The 22343-nt window shown below is 44.6% G+C and overlaps 1 protein-coding gene across 6 annotated transcripts in view; it reads left to right on the forward strand.

Moving 5' to 3' along the window:
* Nucleotides 1-20328, forward strand: part of CREG2 (cellular repressor of E1A stimulated genes 2) — a 45937-nt gene extending 25609 nt beyond the window's left edge. Inside the window, exons 3-5 of one of the 6 annotated variants that reach the window (XR_007470897.1) lie at nucleotides 2817-2980; nucleotides 8384-8497; nucleotides 20172-20282. Coding sequence is in view for 3 of the 6 variants with exons in the window: in XM_004277741.3 (XP_004277789.1) it covers nucleotides 8384-8497; nucleotides 11400-11547 (262 nt within the window). In the remaining 3 variants the exon portion in view is untranslated. The other 5 variants (XR_007470898.1, XR_004475633.2, XM_033401758.2 and 2 more) reach the window with 5 other exon arrangements.
* Nucleotides 20329-22343: the final 2015 nt, after the last annotated feature.

Below are 22343 nucleotides of genomic sequence, written 5' to 3' on the forward strand. Positions count from 1 at the left end.
TACCATCCCCACTTCAACCCCAGTCACACAGAGATGCACAAATTCAGAATCAGCTGCTGTCATTGTTTCCTGAATAGTGATTTTTGTCTTGCCCCATTAGAAGTCAAGGAATGGAGTTCAGCTAGAAGCAGAGGCCAGGAAATAGCAGATGGTGTCTCAGACTAGGGGGTCTGTGCACATGCTAAACAGGAAACAAGAAGAATACAGACGGACTCAGGAGGTTCAAGGAGATGGAGTGGGACTTCCTTTGTGCCAGGGCTTCTCACATCCCCAGGCTGCGGATGGGCCCCTAAAGGCCCTGGGCTAGTCCAGGGAGAGCAAGGCCACACAAGGGTTCCAGACTTTGCACCAGCAAGAGCTCTTTCATTACCTTACTCTATAACCCATGTAATATGAAACACTTTTGTCTGAAGAACAGATAACATTTTAAAATAATTTTATTTCACCATCTTTATTTTTTTATTTTTTAATAAATTTATTTATGTATTTGTTTATTTTTGGCTGCGTTGGGTCTTCGTTGCTGCGCGCGGGCTTTCTCTAGTTGCAGCGAGCAGGGGCTACTCTTCGTTGCGGTGCACAGGCTTCTCATTGCAGTGGTTTCTCTCGTTGTGGAGCACGGGCTCTAGGCACGCAGCCTCAGTAGTTATGGCGCGCAGGCTCAGTAGTTGTGGTTCGCGAGCTCTAGAGTGCAGGCTCAGCAGTTGTAGCTCGCGGGTTCTAGAGTGCAAGCTCAGTAGGTGTGGCACATGGGCTTAGTTGCTCCGCGGCATGTGGGATCTTCCCGGACCAGGGCTCAAACCCGTGTCGCCTGCATTGGCAGGCGGATTCTTAACCCCTGTGCCACCAGGGAAGTCCCTCAGCATCTTTATTACTCAAAGATACACATATGCAAATCAGAGCTTCTGATCAGCATGTTATAATTATTTTTCCCTTGCTGTTTCCAAAGTGATTCAATTCCAACCAAAAACAGAGAAACTGAATATTTTTACATGGGTCAAAGACTGTAAAGACTCTAAGGTTTTACCCTATTTGCAAGCAAGCTCACCTGGTTCATTCTAAGTAACGAGTCAGCCTGCCGTGGTTCACGGATGGGGGCAGAAGACACAAGCCTCCTGGGTCAGAGGCAAAGGACTTTGGTACCCCAGCAATGGCAGCAGCCAGCGCGTTCGCAGTTTATAGTGGGATTTCCCCCGGGCCCTAGTTCCCCCGGGGGGATGTGAAGAGGGCCGGGGGTCATCTGCACACACGGTGGGGTGCATTGCAGGAGAGGAACCCTGAGCCTAGAGAACCAGAATCTGTACAGTGGAGGCAAGCCTGCCGCCCCCAGAGGGAGCCCATTCTGCAGCCCTCTGGACAGGCCACCACCCCATGGGGAGATGCTCTGTCTTCCAAAGCTGTTGGCTCTGTAAACATCTTTGTGAAAAGATAGTTCAGAGCCAAGGGAGCTAGTCCTATGCTTACAAGACGTTCAGAAACACGAGAGACCATGGAAAACTGCTTCCTAATACATGGTAGATACAGTCTTATCTCAAGGAAATATATAAATGTGCAAATATTTTAAAAATACAGGCCAGGGACTTCCCTGGTGGTGCAGTGGTTAAGAATCCGCCTGCCAATGCAGGGGACACGGGTTCGAGCCCTGGTCTGGGAAGATCCCACATGCCGCAGAGCAACTAAGCCCACGAGCCACAACTACTGAAGCCCACGCACCTAGAGCCCGTGCTCCACAACAAAAGAAGCCACCACAATGAGAAGCCCGTGCACTGCAACGAAGAGTAGCCCCCCCTCGCCGCAACTAGAGAAAGCTTACGCGCAGCAACGAAGACCCAATGCAGCCACAAATAAATAAGTAAGTAAGTAAGTAATTTTAAAAAAATACAGGCCAGGACTTCCCTGGCAGTCCAGTGGTTAAGACTCCAGGCTTCCAATGCAGTGGGTGCAGGTTCGATCCTGGTCAGGGAACTAAGATCCCACCTGCAGCTTGGCAAAAAAACCAAAAAAAACAGGCCGTCTTTGCTCCTCATGGATTGTTACTAATACCATCCAACGTTAGCTGGACATGCCTCAAGCATATGATCCAGTCCAAGAACAGAGACAGAGTTCCTGAAACTTGAAGCCCTTCTATAGCGAGGAACCTCTCAGTTGCAAGAAGTAGAAAAGTAAGCTCAGATGTGCTTGGAGAATTAAGGAAGCTGATTAGTTGACATATTTGAAAAGTCCAGAGGTAGGCTTTTCTTAGGAGCTCTGCAAGGTCAGCCCAAATGAGATTTTCCCATCCCTCCTCACTGCCTTCTCCAGTGTCTGCTGCATTTTGAGGGCCGCACCCTCCCACCCCTGCCCGTCCCCCACCTGTGATCCCCTGTGGCTGCCAGCCACTTCCAGGTACACGTGCTTCGTTTATGTCCAGCAACAGCGAGCATCTCTCCAGTTAGACTCCAAAGGAGAGGGAGGGGTTGCCATTCCAGAAGTCCCCAGCAAGTAGCTCCTCGAGCTTTAATGAGCAGACTTGCTCTTGTGCCCATCCCTGAGTCCGTCACTATGGCCAGAGGATGGAATTTGCTGGTTGGCTTGGGCAATCCCAGCTCTCAGGATCTAGGGACGGAACAGGGTTCCCTGAAGCCGTGTGAGGGAGAAGTGGATGCCTAAACAATATTCCACATGCATTGCCAAGAGGAGGGGGAATGTTTTTTGTCTTTTACTTTAAGTATAGTTGATTTACAATATTATGTTAGTTTCAGGTATACAGCAAAATGATTCAGTTATACGTATATATGTATATATCTATATTCTTTTTTTTCAATTCTTTTTCATTATAGCTTATTACAAGATATTGGGGAATGTCTTCTACAGCAGCTGTTCATCAAAGCACGCTCTCATAAATCAAAAGCCATGGATCAGGGTCCTGGGGTACACAGCATCCTCCTACCTGGTTGCTGTGCACTGGCTGGCCATTTGGGAGCAGCAGGTGCGGTAACCTCAGGTGTGTTGCACTCACATGGCTCAGGATAGGATTGGAGTCCAACTCCCCTCCGATGGTGTATTAGTTTTTTTGTTTGTTTGTTTTTTGTTTGGGGGGGGTTTAACTTATTTATTTATATTTATTTTTGGCTGCGTTGTGTCTTCGTTGCTGCATACAGGCTTTCTCTAGTTGCGGCGAGCAGGGGCTACTCTTCGTTGCGGTGCACAGGCTGCACATTGCGGTGGCTTCTCTTGTTGCGGAGCACGGGCTCCAGCATGCGGGCTTCAGTAGTTGCGGCACGCGGGCTCAGTAGTTGTGGCGCATGGGCCTAGTCGCTCCGCGGCATGTGGGATCTTCCGGGACCAGGGCTCGAACCCTCATCCCCTGCATTGGCAGGTGGATTCTTAACCACTGTGCCACCAGGGAAGCCCCGGTGTATTAGTTTTCTAATGCTGCTGTACCAAACCACCACAACTTAGTGGCCCAGAACAACACAAATGTATTATGTCATAGTTTCGGAGGGCAGAAGTCCAAACAGGTCTTCCTGGGCTAAAACCAAGGTGTCCTTTGTGGAGGCTCTAGGGGAAAATCCATTCTCTTGCCTTTTCTTGCTTCTAGAGGCTGCCTGCACTCCTGGGCTCTAGCCCCCTCCGCTGTGCAAAGCCAGCTATGGCCAGGAGAGTCTTTTTCCCATCATATCACCCCAACACTCTCTTTTGCCTCCCTCTTCCACTTTTAAGGACCTTTATGATCGCATTGAGACCAGGTGCGTAATCCAGGCCAGCTTACTGGCAACCTTAATTCCCCTTGGCCGTGAAAGGTAACACAGTCACAAGTTCCAGAGGTTAGTACGTGGACATCTTTGAGGGGCTGTTATCCTCCAAAAGGATAAAGCTTTCTGTTTACCTATTTAAACACATCATCTTCTTTCTAGTCTTTGTAATCTCCACCCCTGGAGAAGCAAACTGCTCCCTTCTTAAATGTAATGTGTTCTTCTATCATGACTGGAGAAGCAAACTGCTCCCTTCTTAAATGTAATGTGTTCTTCTATCGTGACTTACTTATGAATCCTAATTTCATTGCTTTCATGATGGAGCGATTTTGTGAAAAAAATTGGCTTTAATAGCAAACAAATTGGGTACAACTGATGACAGTCTCGTCTGGTTATCTGTATGTTCAGTTCCCATTTACTATTTTTATTTATTTTCTCCAGTCCATCTCAGGTTTTTTACAGAATTCAGTGTTGATTCAGTGTTTGCAGTTGTGTAGCGCGCCTCCCGTCATTCTTTCATCTTTGAAAACTCCACAATTCAGCAACTACATTTTTGCAGCGTCAAAACCTCAGCCGCCTGTAACAGTTTCAGATGGTACACGGTGTTCTGACAGGGAGCATTTCACCTGAGTATGTGGGCGTGTCCACTCTTTCTCTTATTGTGACTCAACGGAGTGTATACTAAAGAAAAACTTGTAGGCAGGTGCAAACAAGTCCCTTAAGTATAACAAAACATATGTTTTGCTTAACAAATGTACCTTTCTTTAATGTTATAACGGACGGGAATGAGCTCTGATGAGTCATGCCTCCTGGAAGCAGCCGTTCTGTGATACACACCATCTGTGAAAAGAGCATGTGCAGAGTCTGCTTGGTCAACTGTGTGGGAGTCCCAAGACCACCCTCAGGCTCAGTGATTCGCTGGAAGGACTCACAGGACTCAAGAGCTCATGGTCTGTTCCAGTGAGAGGATACAGATCAAAGTCATCAAGGGCAAAATGCACATGGGGCGCCGTCCAGGAACATCCAGGCCCAAGCTTCTAGGAGACCCTTCCCACTGGAATCATACAGGGACACACTTAGTTCTCCCAGAAATGATGTGTGACCACAGGTGCAAGGTATTGCCAACCAGAGAAGCTCACCTGAGCCTTGGTATCCAGGGTTTTTACTGGAACCCTATCACATGGCAATTATAGCATCTGCATGATTGATCTTAGCTACGCAGACTCAGGGCCCAAGAGGTTAAGCTGACCCAGCGTGGCCCAGGGTCTCAGACGCAAAAACACTCTGGTGAAGCAGGACATTTCAAGGGCTCGGTGGTATCTTCTGGGAGCCAGCCAAGGGCCAGTCCTCCTGAAGACAGGCCTTTCTTTGGAATGTGCAGGGTTTGGACAGCCCCGGTCTGCTGCGTTGCCCCTTGACTGCCCACCAGGAGATAGTGTTATGTGACCATTATTTTTTTGTCTTTTTTCAGCTTTATTGGGGTATAATTGGCAAATAAAATTATAAGATATTTAAAGCACACACCATGATAATTTGATATACGTATACATGATGAAAAGATTCCCACCATCTAGTTAATTGACGCATCCATCTCCTTGCCCGTTGCCTTTTGTGCGAGAACATTTAAGTTCTCTCCTCTTCGAAAATTTCAACTATACAATATAGCGTTATTAACAAGAGTCACCATGTTACGCAGTAGATTCTCAGACTTTTTCATCTTATAGCTGCAAGTTTGTACCTTTTTACCAAACTCTCCCTATCTGCCCCCCAGCCCCTGCTGGAAACCACTTTTCTGCATTACATATGTAATATTCAAAGAATATAGAAATATATAAAATAAAAAGGGGCTTCTCCCCCTATACACCTCGAGCCCCTCAAATCCCCTTCTTGAAATAACCAAAGTTATATCTTGGAATATATCCTTCCAAGAACCTTTTCTAAGCATATATAAACATTATATATATATATATACGTACATACACACACACACACACACACACACACACACATAGTTTTAGGATTTCTTTTTTTAATGGGGTCCTACTGCATGTCTTCAGCTAACTTTTTACTTATATCTTTCTTATGGCCACCTATAGCTCTATCTCATTCTTTTTAAAGGTTGTATTTCATGCTGTCGATAAAACAATTTATTTATGTTCTCCCACTGCTGAGCATTTTGGTTACTTCCCATTTTTTGTTGTTTTCTTTTTTTAATTTTTATTTATTTTATTTATTTATTTTTGGCTGCGTTGGGTCTTCGTTGCTGCGCGCGGGCTTTCCCTAGTTGCGGCGAGCAGGGGCTACTCTTCGTTGCGGTGCGCGGGCTTCTCATTGCGGTGGCTTCTCTTGTTGTGAATACTGGGCTCTAGGCGTGCAGGCTTCAGTAGTTGTGGAACATAGGCTCAGTAGTTGCGGCTTGCGGGCTGTAGAGCACAGCCTCAGTAGTTGTGGCACACGGGCTTAGTTGCTCCGCGGCATGTGGGATCTTCCTGGACCAGGGCTCGAAACCGTGTCCCCTGCATTGGCAGGCAGATTCTTAACCGCTGCGCCACCAGGGAAGCCTGGTTACTTCCCATTTTTGCCATCACAAATGATGCTGTAACAGATATCTCTGCACACACTCTTTTTCTGTCATGTGATACTTTTTTTTTTACCCCTAAGGTGAACTTTTTTCTTCCCCCTAAGCTGAGCTTTTGAGAAAGCATTCACCAAAAATTAAAATGTAATTAAACATGATATCTAAGAGTCCACAATCAGATAATAAGAGAGAGAATCCATAAACATTGAGCACGCATAGGATCCAGGAGGTGAAGGAGATGGTCAGTCTGGGATACGCTCAGATACAAGTGCGAGGCTCCCAGGCGGCTGCCTTCCTGCTTGAGGCCAGAGGACCTGGGCTCCGACAGGTGCTGCAAGCCCCGCGGCCCAGGACAAGTCACGTAGCCCACCTGAGTCGCATTCCCCTCATCTCTAAAACAAGGTCAGTCATCACACCTACCTCCTGGGGTCGTCATGAAGATGAAACAGAACGAGGCAATGTACAGACACACACAAAACAAGGCAGTGTACAGACACATCTTGTTGCCCCACCCTGGAACCACCTTCCCAAGCACATATGGAGAGATTGTGAAATGCGTAAGGCACCAGCTGTCACCTGGGGGAGGTGTCTCTCCTGACTTAAGATGAAGCCACGATCTGAAACATGAAGATTCAGATTCCCCCATTTATGCTTCTTCCAGAAATAGGCAGCCGCGCATGATGAGAGGTGGGTGGGAGCTCTACATTGCCCTCCCACACTTTCAGTGCCAGGTGACTCTTACAAGGAAAGTGAGCGTTTATAGAAGAATCCTGCCACCATGGAAACGCTTGGCACACGATGTTATTTCTAACATCCCTTATGTTCAGTAAGGGACCTCTGTGTCTGACGACGGGGATGCCTGAAAGCCTTTACCGTGGCCACTGCTGGATCCAGGCAGGTGCACTGCGTTGCTCCAGGGGTGCCATTCATAGTATCTCGAGGGAGCGGCACTGCCTAGAGTCATGCAGAACAGCAACCTGACTCTGCATAGTGGCTCCCTATGGGGGTGTTGCAGAGCCTTGCCCTGGCCTGTGCACTCTCGACTAGGGTACTTCCGGGGTTGTCTGCCACCCGCGAGGATGCACACTGACATCCAGCCTACACAGACACACCTGCCACACTGCCTGTACCAAAGTTTCTTAATTTTTTCATAGTTTATTGAAGTATAGTTGATTTACAATATCGTGTTCATTTCTGCTGTACAGTAAAGTGATTCAGGTACACATATGTGTACATTCTTGTTCATATTCTTTTTCATTATGGTTTACCACAGGATACTGAATACTGTTCCCTGTGCTCTACAGTAGGACCTGTTGTTTATCCAGCCTATATATACTAGTTTGCCTCTGCTAATCCCACACTCCCAATCCATCCTCCCCCACCCGCCCTCCCCCTTGGCAACCACAAGTCTGTTCTCTATGTCTGTGAGTCTGTTTCTGTTTCGTAGATAAGTTCATTTGTGTCATATTTTAGATTCCTCATATAAGGGATATCACATGGTATTTGTCTCTCTCTTTCTGACTTACTTCACTTAGTATGATAATCTCTAGATCCATCCATGTTGCTGCAAATGGCGTTATTTCATTCTTTTTTATGGCTGAGTAATATTCCATTGCATATATGTACCACATCTTCTCTATCCATTCATCTGTCGATGGACATTTAGGTTGTTGCCATGTCCCGGCTATTGTGAATAGTACTGCTATGAATATAGGGGTTCACGTCTCTTTATGAATTGGAGTTTTGTCTGGATATATGCCCAGGAGTGGGATTGCAGGATCATATATGCTAAAGTATTTTCAGGTAATTCCAGAAAATGTAAAAACCTGAACAATATAACCAGCAATGTGATCACTATTTTCTTTTCTTTTCTTTTCTTTTTTTGTCATGGTGCGCAACCTGTGGGATCTCAGTTCCCCGACCAGGGATCAAACCTGGGCCCTCGGCAGTGAAAGCGCGGAGTCCTAACCACTGGCTCTCCAGGGAACTCCCTCTATTTTTAATAAAATCCTTAGTATGTCCAGCTGTTATTCTATCGTCATTTTAATATCTGAAAAATGTCCTTCAAATGCAGAAAAAATATCGTCGACCCAGAAGATCCCCGCTGTGCCCGGTTAACGCTCACTGGCCAGATGGTCGCGGTGTCTCCGGAAGAAGTGGAATTTGCCAAGCAAGCCATGTTTTCAAGGTTGGTATCTGCTTTAAGATTGGTTTGCCCAGAAACATACAGTGTGAGAAGCAGAGGTTGGGGCTATGCCATTTGATGCCTCTGAGGTGATGACAGTAATGGTCTGAGCTGTCCTTTGGTGGCAACGCTGCCATCTGACGCTGAAAGTCTTGGTCGCCTGAGGCGGCAGCAGAGGCCACGCATGTGACCTTGCAGTGGGCTGTCCGTGCCTTTGGAGAGCGCCCCATGCTGGGGTTGCAGGCACTGTTCCCTGCATACTTCCAGCCTTTCACAACGGCCCTGCCTTGGAATGGAGAAAAAGGGGGCTTTGTAGTCCGGTCAATACAGCAGACATTTGCAAATGTCCACTCTAAGCAGAGCTCGGCGCCAGAAGTGACAGCAGTGTTCCTTCATGTGGGCCCCTCACCCCTTTTATAGCCGAACCACTTAGGATGCAGCTTTCGAGCTGCCCCCCACCACCTGCTTCCCGAATTGGATGCCCTGGAGGTTACACTCAATCAAAATTTTAAAACGACATCCCGGGAAATCGGTATACATGCTGCTAGGGTCAAAACGAGTGACACAGGAGCCCCGGGAAGCGGGGGAGGAGATCAGCGTTTGCAGAAAGTGAGAAGGGTGGTCCTGCAGGGGTGCTGGAGTCTGTCTCCATAGGTGAGGAGAGGGTCTGTGCAGGGGGAGGCCTGAGGTGGAAGGTCAGAGCTGGAGTGAGGAGGGGCGGGTATCCACATGGGGTGTGGGCTGGCAGATTGGTACTTGTCTAAGTTAGTGGGAGAATAACATGAAAGCAGGTGGTAAATTAGACAAGCCATCCGCATCCCTATGGAGATGGGATGATTGTACATACAGGGGAATCATGAAATAAGTAAACATACAGCAAGTCCCCGGCATACGAACGAGTTCCCTTCCGAGAGTGCGATCCTAAGTCCAATTTGTTTGTTAAGTCCGACACGGTTAGCCCAGGTGCCCAACTAATACAATTGGCTCTACAGTACTGTACTGTAATAGGTTTATAATACTTTTCACACAAATAATACATAAAAAAACAGACACACAAAAGAATAAAGAAAACATTTTTACACTTACAGTACAGTGCCTTGAAAAGTACAGCAGTCCAGTACAGCAGCTGGCATCCAGGGGCTGGCATCGAGGGAACAGGCAAGAAGGGTTACGGACTGGAGGAGGGAGAGGAGGGGGGAGGTGGCAGAGCTGAAGGATCTCCGGCAACAGGAGACGGAGGGCGAGCTGCCATGTCACTCACGCCCGACGCTGACGGCACAGGTTCTGGTTCCCTGCTGGATTCAATTGTTCACATCTTTGAAAGTTCACAACTTGAAGGTTCGTATGTAGGGGACTTAGTGTAGTAATAAGTAAACACAGAGAGAGGAAGCCTGGTTTCTCACCGCCATGGAAGAGAGTTAGCAACACGCACAGGAGGACACTAGATCAGCCTGGAATTGGATCCATCCACACGGACTTGTGGTTTTCAATATACAGACAGAGAGATAAATGGAGATGCGTGTGTCTGTGTGCCTGTGCGCGTCTCAGCTGTCACTCTTTAGTTCTAATTTCTCCTCTTCCACGTTATGATGGGCAGTGAGATGAAGTCAAAGCCGCAGGAGACATTTGCGTTCATTAAGTTCGTTTCCTATTTTCCACATTACCGCAGGTAACAGTGTTGCCAGAATTTCCACTACTGGATAATGTGGGTCCCTTTACCACACGCATCCAACCACCTTGTCTTTACCTTCTTTAAACGCCCATGGTCAGTCTCCTACGGTCCTTCCAGCATCCTACTGCCTGGACCCCAAGCCAGGGCCTCACGGACTAAAATTTGCTGTACCTACGTTCCCCTTGCAGGGGCCAAAATTTGTTCCGGTTATAAATACAAAACTAGTTGGCTTAAAATAACAACAATCGTGTTATCATCTCAGCTGCATGAGTGTTTGGAGCGTTGGGGCCTCAGATCAGCAACTTACTTTCAAATGGTTTAGGAAAAAAAAAAAAAAAAGTTCTTTATACCGTACTTTCAACCTCTCTGTCAATTTGCAATGATTCCAAAAAAAAAAAATTTTTTTTTTTTAAAGGCATCAACCTATCACTGCACTGGCATCGTTGCAAATGTTTTTCCCAGTTTACACTTGGTCTTTGAATTTTGTTTATAACATTTTTAGATGTAAATAAAACTTCTATTTTTATGAAGTTTTAAAAAAGTGAGCGCCAGACCCTGCCCTCAAGGAGGATGCGTGTTTTTAGGCCTACGCCTGAGGGAGAAGGAAGTCAGAAACAGAGGGCGGAACGTGAGGGCTGTTCCCTGTCTACGCTGGCTGGTTCTCAGGTTGATGCGACCGTTGTAGGCCTCTACAGGAATGGAAAGCTTCCCGTGAACACATGTGTTTCCCGGACTTAAAATTCAGCATTTCACATAGAGATGCTTAGAGCCTTTCATGATGCTTCCTGGTAACAATGGCCCCCGTCCCCTGGGCACGTCCTCTAGGCAAGTGCTGTATGTGTCTCATCATTTGCTGCCCACACAGCCCTGTGATCTGACCACCATCCCTCTCGCCCCATGTGCCTGGGAAGGAGACCGGGCAGGCTTAAGAGAGCAACGGCCCATGAGGCATCCCAGCAGCTGAACTGGAGTTCGAACAAAGTTGCCTGGCTCAAGACTTGAGCTGTCTGCCCCTCTGTGGTGACAACAGTTTCCTGCCCTCCTAAGGCTGCCCCAGACCTTGACCCTGGCTCCCTGGCTTCTGCCTCTAGCTGGTTTGAGCAGGTCTCAGCCTAAACACAGCCTGGCATCTGGAGGGCCCTATGACCTGACCAAGGATACATCTGGCACTGTGCTCGGGAGAGCCCACCCTCTGATGAGAACGGCTTTAATGTGACGTCTTTATTTCTGCAGACACCCAGTTATGAGGAAGTGGCCTCGTCAGTATGAATGGTTCTTTATGAAGATGAAGATAGAACATATCTGGCTTCAGAAATGGTATGGAGGAGTAGCTGACATTTCCAGGGAGGAATATTTCAAAGCAGCTCCAAGAAAGGCCTGATGGAGTGAAAAGAAGGTCCTTGATGTTTGCGTAAAATGAAAACCTTTTGAGCGATGCTGCCAGACAGCAGTTGACTGCTGTCTCTTTGTGAAAGGGTTCATTGCAGCCCTGTCAGTCTTACAGCAGAGTGAGAGCGGGTCACCACGGACCCCTGTGCTAGCTGGAGATTGGAGTGGCCATTTGCAAATGGCCAGATCACACAGGGACTTCACATAGAGAGTCTGTTTACATGTGTTCAGTCCAGACTCCTATGTGGGATCACTGTTGGTTGTCAAAGTGACATGTTGAGACAGTTGCTGTTCCATTCTTTAAGATAAAAAACAACAAGAACAACAAAAAACCCTATGCCTGTATGTACAATGTGATTGCTTTGTATCGTGAGAGTATGTTTGTTGCTTGTTGTACCCAAAGCAGTGTCCTGGTTCTGAGCTCATTGCAACCACAGAAGAACTAAATACGCATCATACAGCTGCCGTCTTGTGTTTAGGGTGAGGGTGCAGGACTCTTTGTCTGTGGGTTACCATCCTGCTGCAGAATGGCAAATGCGTTATTGAGCCCCGTTTGCTAGAATGTACTGGTCACTCGTGAAGCTTTTTTCCCACTGCAACATGACAAACCATGTGGGAACCCCCCGAGTTTGGTGCACAGCCCTATTCTAGGTGATCGGGCCATGGTGGTACATTAAGGGAGGGGCAGCTTCGGCAACAGGCTCCCCAGATCCCCTCTGCTAGTGCTGGGATAGAGGGTCCCCTTCTCTTAGGCATGGGGAGTGGTACTCAGTCTGTGGTAGAGAGAGAGGAGGGGGACAGGGAGAGGCTGGAAAGGAAGCAAAGGCAACGTATAAGAAAAGGAAGGAAAGAAGTAAGTAACTGGAGGTACGCTCCCTACGCAGCCATGGGCCAGGCCCTTGACGGGGTCATCTCACTGAAGCCTTACAGCCAATGAGATGAATCATCATTGCCACTTACAGACAAGGACACTGAGGCTCAGAGAGGCTAAGTCAACATCCCAGGGTCTGATTCCACCACTCACTGCACGCAATGGAGAGAGTGGTACCTAGACAATTTCCAATTCTAAGAACAAGACAAAAGAGTTCCTGGTAGTCATTGAATCAGTAAAATCAGTAAAGCGATGACTAACCTGCCTGTAGATTGGCCACTGTTTTCTACCAAAAAAGAAAACAAGTCTCTGAAATTTGATTCTCATTACAGATTTTAAATTTTCTACAAATTGTATGCAGGAGCACCTGCGTTGTACCTGTGTGTATACCTAAGGGCTACAAGGACCTATGTGTATACTTCCAAGACCTCTTATATTGAAATTTATAAAGGGTCTAGCACCACCCAGTTTTCTGCCTTTTTATATGGCTCTAAACCCTCTTTGGTCAGTTAGGTATATTGTATAAATATAAAACTACAATACACAAAATATAGGAAATATACATTAAAAAAATAAATAATAGTGTTATTAATGGTTACACTTTTGTTTAAAAAATTAAGACACAAAGAGAGTTTGAGCTGTCCAAATATTTTTAAGTGCCTGTTACTAAAAGCATAGTAAGAGGCACAGAATTCTTTATTTATCAAAAGTCAAATCACAAAAGTGTTCCTTAACAATAGCAATTTCTAATATATAAGAATAAGGTAACTTTGAGGGTATTTCATATTTTCAGAGTTTAAAATTGTTGCTACCCCCATTTAGAGGTAAGAGGGGAAAACTGGAAGGAGAAACCACATACTCCATAAGCCAACCTCAAATTGTAATTCTCTGGAACGTCTCTGTGTCCAAGTCCCGTCTGAAAGATAATTTTCCTAACGCTAGTTTTGCTTTTACAATCAGGTTTCACTTAGCTTGTTAAAGCTCACTCAGCTGCCTCGAGGAGCTTTGCAGCTTAACCACTGATGACGGTTATCAGTTATTCATCCAAATTACAGGGAATGGAATCTGAACAGGTTGGATGATAAGAAGAGTGCTGAAAAGGCATCTGCTTGAAAGGGAACCCTCTTGCACTGTTGGTGGGAATGTAAATTGAGACAGCCACTATGGAGAACAGTATGGAGGTTCCTTAAAAAACTAAAAATAGAATTACCATATGACCCAGCAATCCCACTACTGGGCATATACCCAGAGAAAACCGTAGTTCAAAAAGACACGTGCACCCCAATGTTCAATGCAGCACTATTTACAATAGCCAGGACATGGAAGCAACCTAAGTGTCCATCGACAGATGAATGGATAAGGAAGATGTGGTACATATATACAATAGAATATTACTCAGCCATAAAAAGAAACGAAATTGGGTCATTTGTAGAGACGTGGATGGATCTAGAGACTGTCATACAGAGTGAAGCAAGTCAGAAAGAGAAAAACAAATGTCATATATTAGCGCATATGTGTGGAACCTAGAAAAATGATATAGATGAACCGGTTTGCAGGGCAGAAATAGAGACACAGATGTAGAGAACAAACATATGGACACCGAGGGAGGAAAGTGGGGGTGTGTGTGTGATGAATTGGGAGATTGGGATTGACATATATACACTAATATGTATAAAATAGATAACTAATTTAAAAGAATCTAATTTAAAATAGATATCTATAAAATAGATAACTAATAAGAACCTGCTGTATAAAAAATAAATAAAATTCTAAAATTCAAACAAAAAAAGCAAAAAAAAAAAAAGAAAAGGCATCTGTTTGAGAATAATGGACCCCATTCAGGCCAGTAAGTTTTAGCAAATCTCTAGAAATTTACATTGATTAAAATTTTAAAGGCTGTATTGGAAGTTCTGGACATGGCAATAAGGCAATAAAAAGAAATAAAATGCATATGATTGAAAAGTAATAAAAGTATCCCTATTTACAGATGATGTAACTGTCTACATAGAAAATTCCAAAAAATCTATTTAAAAAAAAAAAGTAAAACAACTGATTTCAGCAAGGTCTTAGGATATAAGATCACACAAAATTTAATCATATTCTATATATTAACAATAAACAAAGTGGAAACCAAAATTTTAAACACAATACCATTTACAATCACTCCAAAAGGAAAAAAAAACACTTAGGTGTAAGTTTAACAAAAATGTGTATAGGATCTATATGCTGAAAATTAAAAGCGAATGAAAGAAATCAAAGACCTCAATAAATGAGGAGACATACCATGTTCATGGATTAGAGGACACAAAATAGTAAAAATGTCAATTCTCCCCAGATTCATCTATATCTTTAATGCAGTTTCTATCAAAATCCCAGCAAGGTTTTTGTAGACATATTCAAGCTTATTCTAAAAGTTCTAAGGCACAGGCCTTGGAATAGCTAAAACTATCTTGTAAAAGAAGAATAAGTAGAAGAAACCACTCTACTCAGTATAAAGACTTATTAGGTAGCTACACTCATCAAGACAGTGTGGTACTGGTGGAGGCATAGACACAGAAGATCAATGGGACAGAACAGAGAATCTAGAAATAGACCCATACAAATATGCGCAACTGATTTTTTTTTAAGTACAAAAGTAACTCACTGGAGGGAGGATAGTCTTTCCAATAAACGTGCTGAGCAATCAGTTATCCACGGGCAAATAAAAAGAACCTCAGGCTAAATCCCATACCTTATATAAAAATTAACTCAAAATAGATCCTAACGCTAAACATAAAACGTAAAACCATAACACGTTTTTTAAAAAATAGAAAATCTTTGGACCTAGGGCTAAACTAAGCAGACTTCTCAGACTTGACACCAAAAACCTAAAGTCCATAAAAGGAAAGTTTGATAAATTGGACTTCATCAAAATTTTAAACTCTTATTCCTCAAAAGACCATGTTAAGAGGATGAAAAGACAGGCTACGCTGGGAGGAAATACCTGCCAACAGCATATCCAACAAAGGACTACCATCTAGAATAGATGGAGAACTCTTACAGCTCAACAGTTTTTTAAAAATCCAATTAGACAATGGAGAACATGAACAAATGTTTCTCTGAAGAGGATATGGCAGATTAGCATGTGAAAAGATACTCAACATCATCAGTCATTAGGGAACTGCAAATTAAAACCCCAGTAGATGCCACGAGGCACCTACCAAACTTGCTGAAACACAGTAACAACACCAAATGTTGGCAAGAATGCAGAGCAACGGGATCAACCTATAGCTGGTGGGAAAGTAAAACGGAGCAGCCACTCTGGAGAACCAACTGACAGTTTCTTATAAAACTAAACAAGCAACTGGCATAAGACTCAGCAGTTGCACTCCTGGGCATGCATCCCAGGGAGATGAAAACGTATGTTCACACAAAAACTTGCGCATAAATGTTCATAGCAGCTTTATTCATAATATTCCAGATCTGTAAACAACCAGATGTCCTTTATTTTTTAAGTTAATTTTTATTGGAGTATAGTTGCTTTACAGTGTTGTAGAGGTCCTTTAACGGGTGACTGATGAAACAAATTGTGATACATCCATGCCATGGAATACTACTCAGCAATAAAAATAATTTCCAATACAAGCAACAACTTGGATGAGTCCTCAGAGAATTATGCTGAGTGAAAAAACCCATCCCCAAAGGTGATGTCCTGTATAATTCCATTTATATAACCTTTTGAAATGCAAAATTCTAGAAATGGAGAACAGATTCAGGGTCACCAGGGAGGAGGGTGGAGAAGGAGAGAGGTGGGTGTGTCTGTAAAAGGGATCCTTTATTGTGATGGAAATGTTCCCTAGCTTGTCTGTGTCAATGTCAAAATCCTGGTAATGATATTGTATCATTTTGCAAGATGTTACCATTGGGGGAAAATGGGTAAAAGGCACACAGAACCTCCATATTACTTCTTACAACAGCATGTGAGTCTACAGTTATCAGCAATTCTCTCGGAATCTATTATACAATTATCTCAGAGTAAAAAGTTTAACACAAACAAAATTTAAGGCTTAGCTTAAATAAGGCATTTATGCCCTCTCGTTGGTCCCTAATGAAATGAAGAACTGAGCTACGTACCAAAACCTAGCAGAATGGACATTTGTTTTCTTTAACCATTAATATATGCGTTTTTGGAAGAGAGAAAAAATTTATTTGTAAGTTTTCAAAATGTATTCAATTTAATACTGAATACAAATGAATAAAAATTCAACAAACCTGTATAGATTTTATGTGGGACGCTTAGAAGAGGAGGCTGTCTTTCAGTTTCTGGAATAAATATGTTAAGCTACAGGTGTACATAGGTATCCAAGTCTGTGCACAGTGATTCTCCACTGATGTTCATAGCAAAGAACAGTATTTCCAGTAATCCTCCTCTAAATATTCTGGGAAAGAATTCTTCTTTTGTATCTATGAATAAGCCATATCCTAACCTCCACATTTTTATTTCCCATGATTGTACACATCCATAGGGTTGACACAGAGAGTGTAATTCTGATGTGACTTGTTTCAATATGCCTTGTATATACTGACTCGTTATAAAAGAGTGGTTTTGGGTTAAAATGTATTTCTACAGTTTTTCCAGAAAGTCTGTATTTCATATTTAATAATTTAACCATCAAATGCTGTTCTGAAAATAAACCTTCTCTAGGATAATTTATTGATGCTTGTTTGATTGCTTGTAACAAGTCAATTGTTATAAAATCTGAGTTGTAATGAAGCTGTGGTTTGCGCTATGTAACGCATGTGCAGTGTAAAATCTATTTTCGAAACTAGATGTCTGTCTAACCAAAGACTATTTCACTCCTGCTGTGATATCCATGCTTGATTAAATAAATTTATAATATTTCTACACAGTCCTTTCATGTAATATTACAAATTAACATTATTAGATTTCTAAGAAAATAAATGCTATTACAATAAATCAGCAGTTACGTTTCCAATAGAAAGAAAAGAACTAGCTGGGTGACTTGTTGATATTGATTTTTTAAGGCTCTGAGTACAATGCGCTTAATTTGCAGACTGGAAAATGCTGAGGCAACCACACTTTGGTGCTCCCACTCTTGGAAGTATTTGCCATTTTTAGCATAGTTGTTATTCTTCGAATTCAGGTCTACAAAAAAGCTCCTTTTGCTAATAAGAAAACATGCCACAGGGTCACACTTAAGACTGTGGCAGAAGATGACGCATGCCCACAAGAGTGATCAATACTGCAGCTTCCGTAGACCGCCCCCAACACTTCGGCTTCTCAGAGATGGTCTTATCTTAGAGACAAGGCAGAGAGAGACCAAGCGGCCCAAATGACCCAGGACTGAGGGTCCCCGGGACACAGGACTTTCAGTGGTAAAGTCAGAAAATCCAGGGCCAATCGAGATGGATCGGTCACCCTACCTTCACTCCACCTCACGCCCCAGGTCCTGAGCGGGTCACCTCCAGATCCGGCCCACCTTGGAAACTGTGCATTTGAATATTCAGGCACCTCCAACCTCACCTCCCTCCTTCCAGCCCCCTCTCCTGCTCCGGAGCCCTGAGCTGCTTTTCTGTCATCATCTGACTCCCTTGTTCAAGCAGGTGAGCGACAACATGGTGGGATTACAGTGGAGAGCAAAGCCCAGCCCTCAGGAAGCTTATGTTTTGTAAATAATAAGTAAACAAGCAGATTTTGAAGCCAGGTGACCTGGTCATGTCTGTGGATTCTGCTCCATCACGTCAGCCAGTATCCTCAGAATCCCCACTGTTTTCTGTTGGAACCACAGGGCAAACCCTGCCCTGGATAAATTCCGCGATCATCTCTGCAGCTGAATTGTAACAGAGGAAAGCCACCACCACAAGAATTGGTCTCACCTTACATCAGGCATCCTCATCCTTAACTGGGCCCTCTAGCTGCCCGGGGACCCCAGCATGGTTCTCCGTCCAGCTCTCTCCCACTCTCGTAAGCAGCTGTTTTCAGGACTGTCCACAGTCTTCAGCCCCTGGAGCCCACCCCTCGATTCCCTCACTCTCAGCTTAAAAAAAAAAAAAAAAACCACTTCCTGGAGATCCATGAAGCCTCCAAATGAGCACCTCCTCAACCACAGAATTTTCTGTTCCTCTGTTCGTCCTTCTCTCCTGACACTCTCTGCTGCTGGATGATTTTTCTGGCTGCCCCGATGCAGGCGTGAGCATCCCATTTATGGGAGGTAGAAGCCAGTGCCACGGAAGAGGGTCAGATAAGGGAGAGTATAAGGTGTTTTTAAGAGTACTTGAGGGAATTCCCTGGTTGTCCAGTGGTTAGGACTTGGTGCTGCCATTGCCGAGGGCCTGGGTTCCATCCCTGGTGGGGGAACTAAAATCCTGCAAGCCACGCCAGGTGGCCAAAAAAAGAAAAAGAGTAGCTGATATGCCGCATGGTGGGAACTAAGCTGGGGAAGGAAGTGAAGGGAGGGAGGAAAGGAGGGAGGGAAGAGATGGCAGGAGAAGCTGGACCATCAGGGGACCCAGTGGGGGTACTTGAGCCCACAAGCTGGAAGGCGGGTCACTGGGAACAGAGTGAGATGTGTGGACAGGTACTCTCGCAAGCAACAACATCGGTGATGGCAAAGGCCAGCCTGTGGTGGTGGGAGTGGAGGGCCAGGTGACCAGAAGATGGTGGCTGGGTGACGCCGTGGAGAGAGAAGGGTGAGCAGGAGATGGGGATGCCAGCCGGGGTGGAGGGGCACCAGGGAGTGTGCTGCCATCCTGGTTGTCAACTCGCGCTGAAGTTCACCGAAAGTCCAAAGTTGTGAGTTTTCAAGGAGCAGAGCTGTTTGGGTTTTCCTTGCTTTACCGCAGGAGTAATGATTTTTAAAACGTGGCCTTTAAAACAGACTGGCATAGCAGGAGTCCACTGTTTCTCAGCTTTGTGAATTTTGGAAACTAGTGAATCCTTTGAAGCTCAGTTTCCTCGTGTGTTAAATGGGGTCATTACAATACAGCGCCTGGCACAGCGTAAGGGTCAGAGATGGTGGCCTTATATGTCTCGTTATTTTCACGTGTATGTTGGTCATCTGCGCATGTGTCAGCCTCCTCAGCGAGGCTGTGAGCTACGTGAGGGGCTGATTTCACACACCGCCCGTTTGTGGCTCATGGCAAGTGCTGGACAAATCGATAAATGATCTGTGGGCTTTAGCCCAGAGCCCCTACCCTTCACTGACACATTTCCTTTTCTCCTCCTCCGGCTGTGACTCTCCTCCTGGCCTGCTCGCCCCTCACTGAGGTCTTCCATCCTCCTGACCACTTCCAGATAAGCCACTGACCCTCCCAGAGCTTCTCACAAACTCCCCCAGTCCTGGCGATTTGTCCCAACAGCTTCGGCAAAGAACCGTGGCGCCCCCTGGTGGCTGTAGCTGGGACCTTCGCCTTGTTAAGTCCAAATTCCTGCCGAGAAAGAACCCAGAATGTAGAATCCAGGCCAGGATGAAACTTTGTCCCTGGAGCCACCAGCTACATCAGCAAAGTATCTGTGGTGGACGCACAGATACACACTCTGCTTTGAAAATACAATGTTTTCCTGCCCATGATGGCAGGACAAACGCAAATACTTCATGACATTTTGATAGTTATTTTAACTAATTATTTTGTTATTTATTTATTTTTAGTTATTTCTAAATAATTATTTAATTACAGCAGTTACTGTAATTGAACTCGTCCTATAAGCTAGGTATTTTACATACTTTTTTAAAAATCTCATTTAGTTTTTACATCCGCCCTGCAAGGAAGAAAAGGCTTCAATTTTCCACGTGGGAAGTCTGCTCAGCGAGCAGCTCTCGGACCAGCATTCCTGGGACCCAGGACCAGGTAGGAGGCCCAGTGGGTACTAAACCCAGGTCTGTCTGATTCCACCCTCCTCTCCCTCTTCTCAGTGCTTGGGGGTCTGGAGGAGAGCGCGGTCCGATCTGCGTAGTTTTTCTTCCCTGCCTTTCGTCCTTGGTCCCGGGTGAGTGGCCGTCCCTGGCGTGGCCTCAGGCTCAGGCAGGCGCAGCTGCCAGCCCGTGCAAGGACTGTAAATGAGCGGAGAATTTACTGAGTGCCCTGTGTTGCTCTTCACAAGCTGTACCTTGTTTAGTCCTCGTGCCAGCCCTGGGAGGCGGAGAATTCTAACTGCCGACTGAGAAAACCTGACCAGTGTCCCCCAGAGCGTAATTGGGGGTGTAAAAAAATTAATAAACAGAACCCTCAGCTGAATAGAGTCAGGTGACCAGAAGGGGGCGCTCCCACGCTGTGCCAGGTAGCAGATTCTTCTCTCCTGGCAACAGTTGAGCCAAAGGAAAGCCATGGGCTCTTTGTTTACCCTAACCCTCCCAGCTTCCTCTTCCCTCTTTTAAAGAGTTCTCCTTCCCTTGCCACGCAGGCAGCTGCACTTGGCTCCCCGGGGTTGCAGACCCCAAACTGCAATTCTCTGCTGATCCCTAATAAACCCATTTTTTGGCTGGAGAAATAACTGACCTTTGTTTTAGGTCAGCCGTGGCACCCATGGGAGCCCAGACTTCCAAGTCCATGCTCTGAACCACCACCCAACAGGCTTACCCAGGCTTCTTTGTGTCTTTTTCAGTATCAAATTGTGATTCACATTTTTATTTTGATTCAATAATATAATACTTCCAAGAACAATAACTCAAGCGTGGACTCTCAGCCTCCAGCCAGGCAGTAGGAGCTTCCACCATCCAGCCCCACACCTCACACACTTCCTCTTGGGTCTTTGGCTGCCCTTCTAGCCTCTTCATAGCTAAGTCCCTGCATTAAACCCCTCTTTACTTGAAATATCCTAAGTGATTGAATGCTGACTGACATGCCTTTCAACATAAATGAAATGTACATGGCATTGATCTCTTAGTTTCTCGTGGAAGGAAAAAGCCTTTGTTCTATCAAGCCTGTATCTCACATTTCCCAAATCACCATATAATATTTTAATAAAACCATGCTCTGGATCTGTCTTATATGAATGCCACGTTTTATAGACAGTTTTGAAAGGATTGTGTAGTGGACCTAAAAAAAAAGGTGTCTGGAAGTGTCTGGAAATAATGAAACAGGGATGTTTGTTTATTTGTTTTTTAATGTAGCAGTTGTTTTTATTGTACTCATGGTGTACGTGAGTACAACAAAAATAAAAATAAAAATTGTACTCACGGTGTACTTCTGCAAAGTAGATGATGATTTTTTTTTAAAGACTCAAATAATTCTCTCTCCAGACACTTTCCAGAAAAAGGAAAACTCTGCCCTGAATCTGGCTGGCACACTAGACACAAAGCCAGCTGCAAGGTTAACTGGAAACAGTATTTCTCCCAACGTCATGCTACAGCTGTAAAAAACATCATAACAAACCCCTTTATGAGTAACTTCTGATTTTTTTTTCATTTCTATCACTTTATTGAAATATAATTGACATACAATCAACTACAGGTATTTAAAGTACTTGTCCAATTTGACAAGTTTTGACAATGTATATACAGTGAAACCATCATTATATCAATATAATGAACATGTCCATCACCTGCAAAGAGGTTTTCTCACGCCCCTTTGTTGTCCCTCCTTCCCACCCCCCATCCTAAGATAATGACTGATGTTCATTTTGTCTCTATAAAATAGTTTGCATTTTCTAGAATTTTATGTAAGTGGAATCACCTAGTATTCATAATTTTTTACTGCTTCACTCAGCATAATTATTGTGAGATTCACTCACGCTGATGCATATAACAGGAGTTCATCTTTTTTACTGCTGAGTAGTATTTCATTATATGAATCTATCCTAGTTTTTTGATCCATTTACCTGTTGATGGACACTGGGATTGTTATTTGGGGGCTATTACAGATAAAGTAGCTATGAATATTTATCTCTTTCGTTTAACTTTTTTTTCTTTAATGTGGCA

Source organism: Orcinus orca, chromosome 13 (assembly GCF_937001465.1).
Source record: "Orcinus orca chromosome 13, mOrcOrc1.1, whole genome shotgun sequence".
Taxonomy (NCBI): domain Eukaryota; kingdom Metazoa; phylum Chordata; class Mammalia; order Artiodactyla; family Delphinidae; genus Orcinus; species Orcinus orca.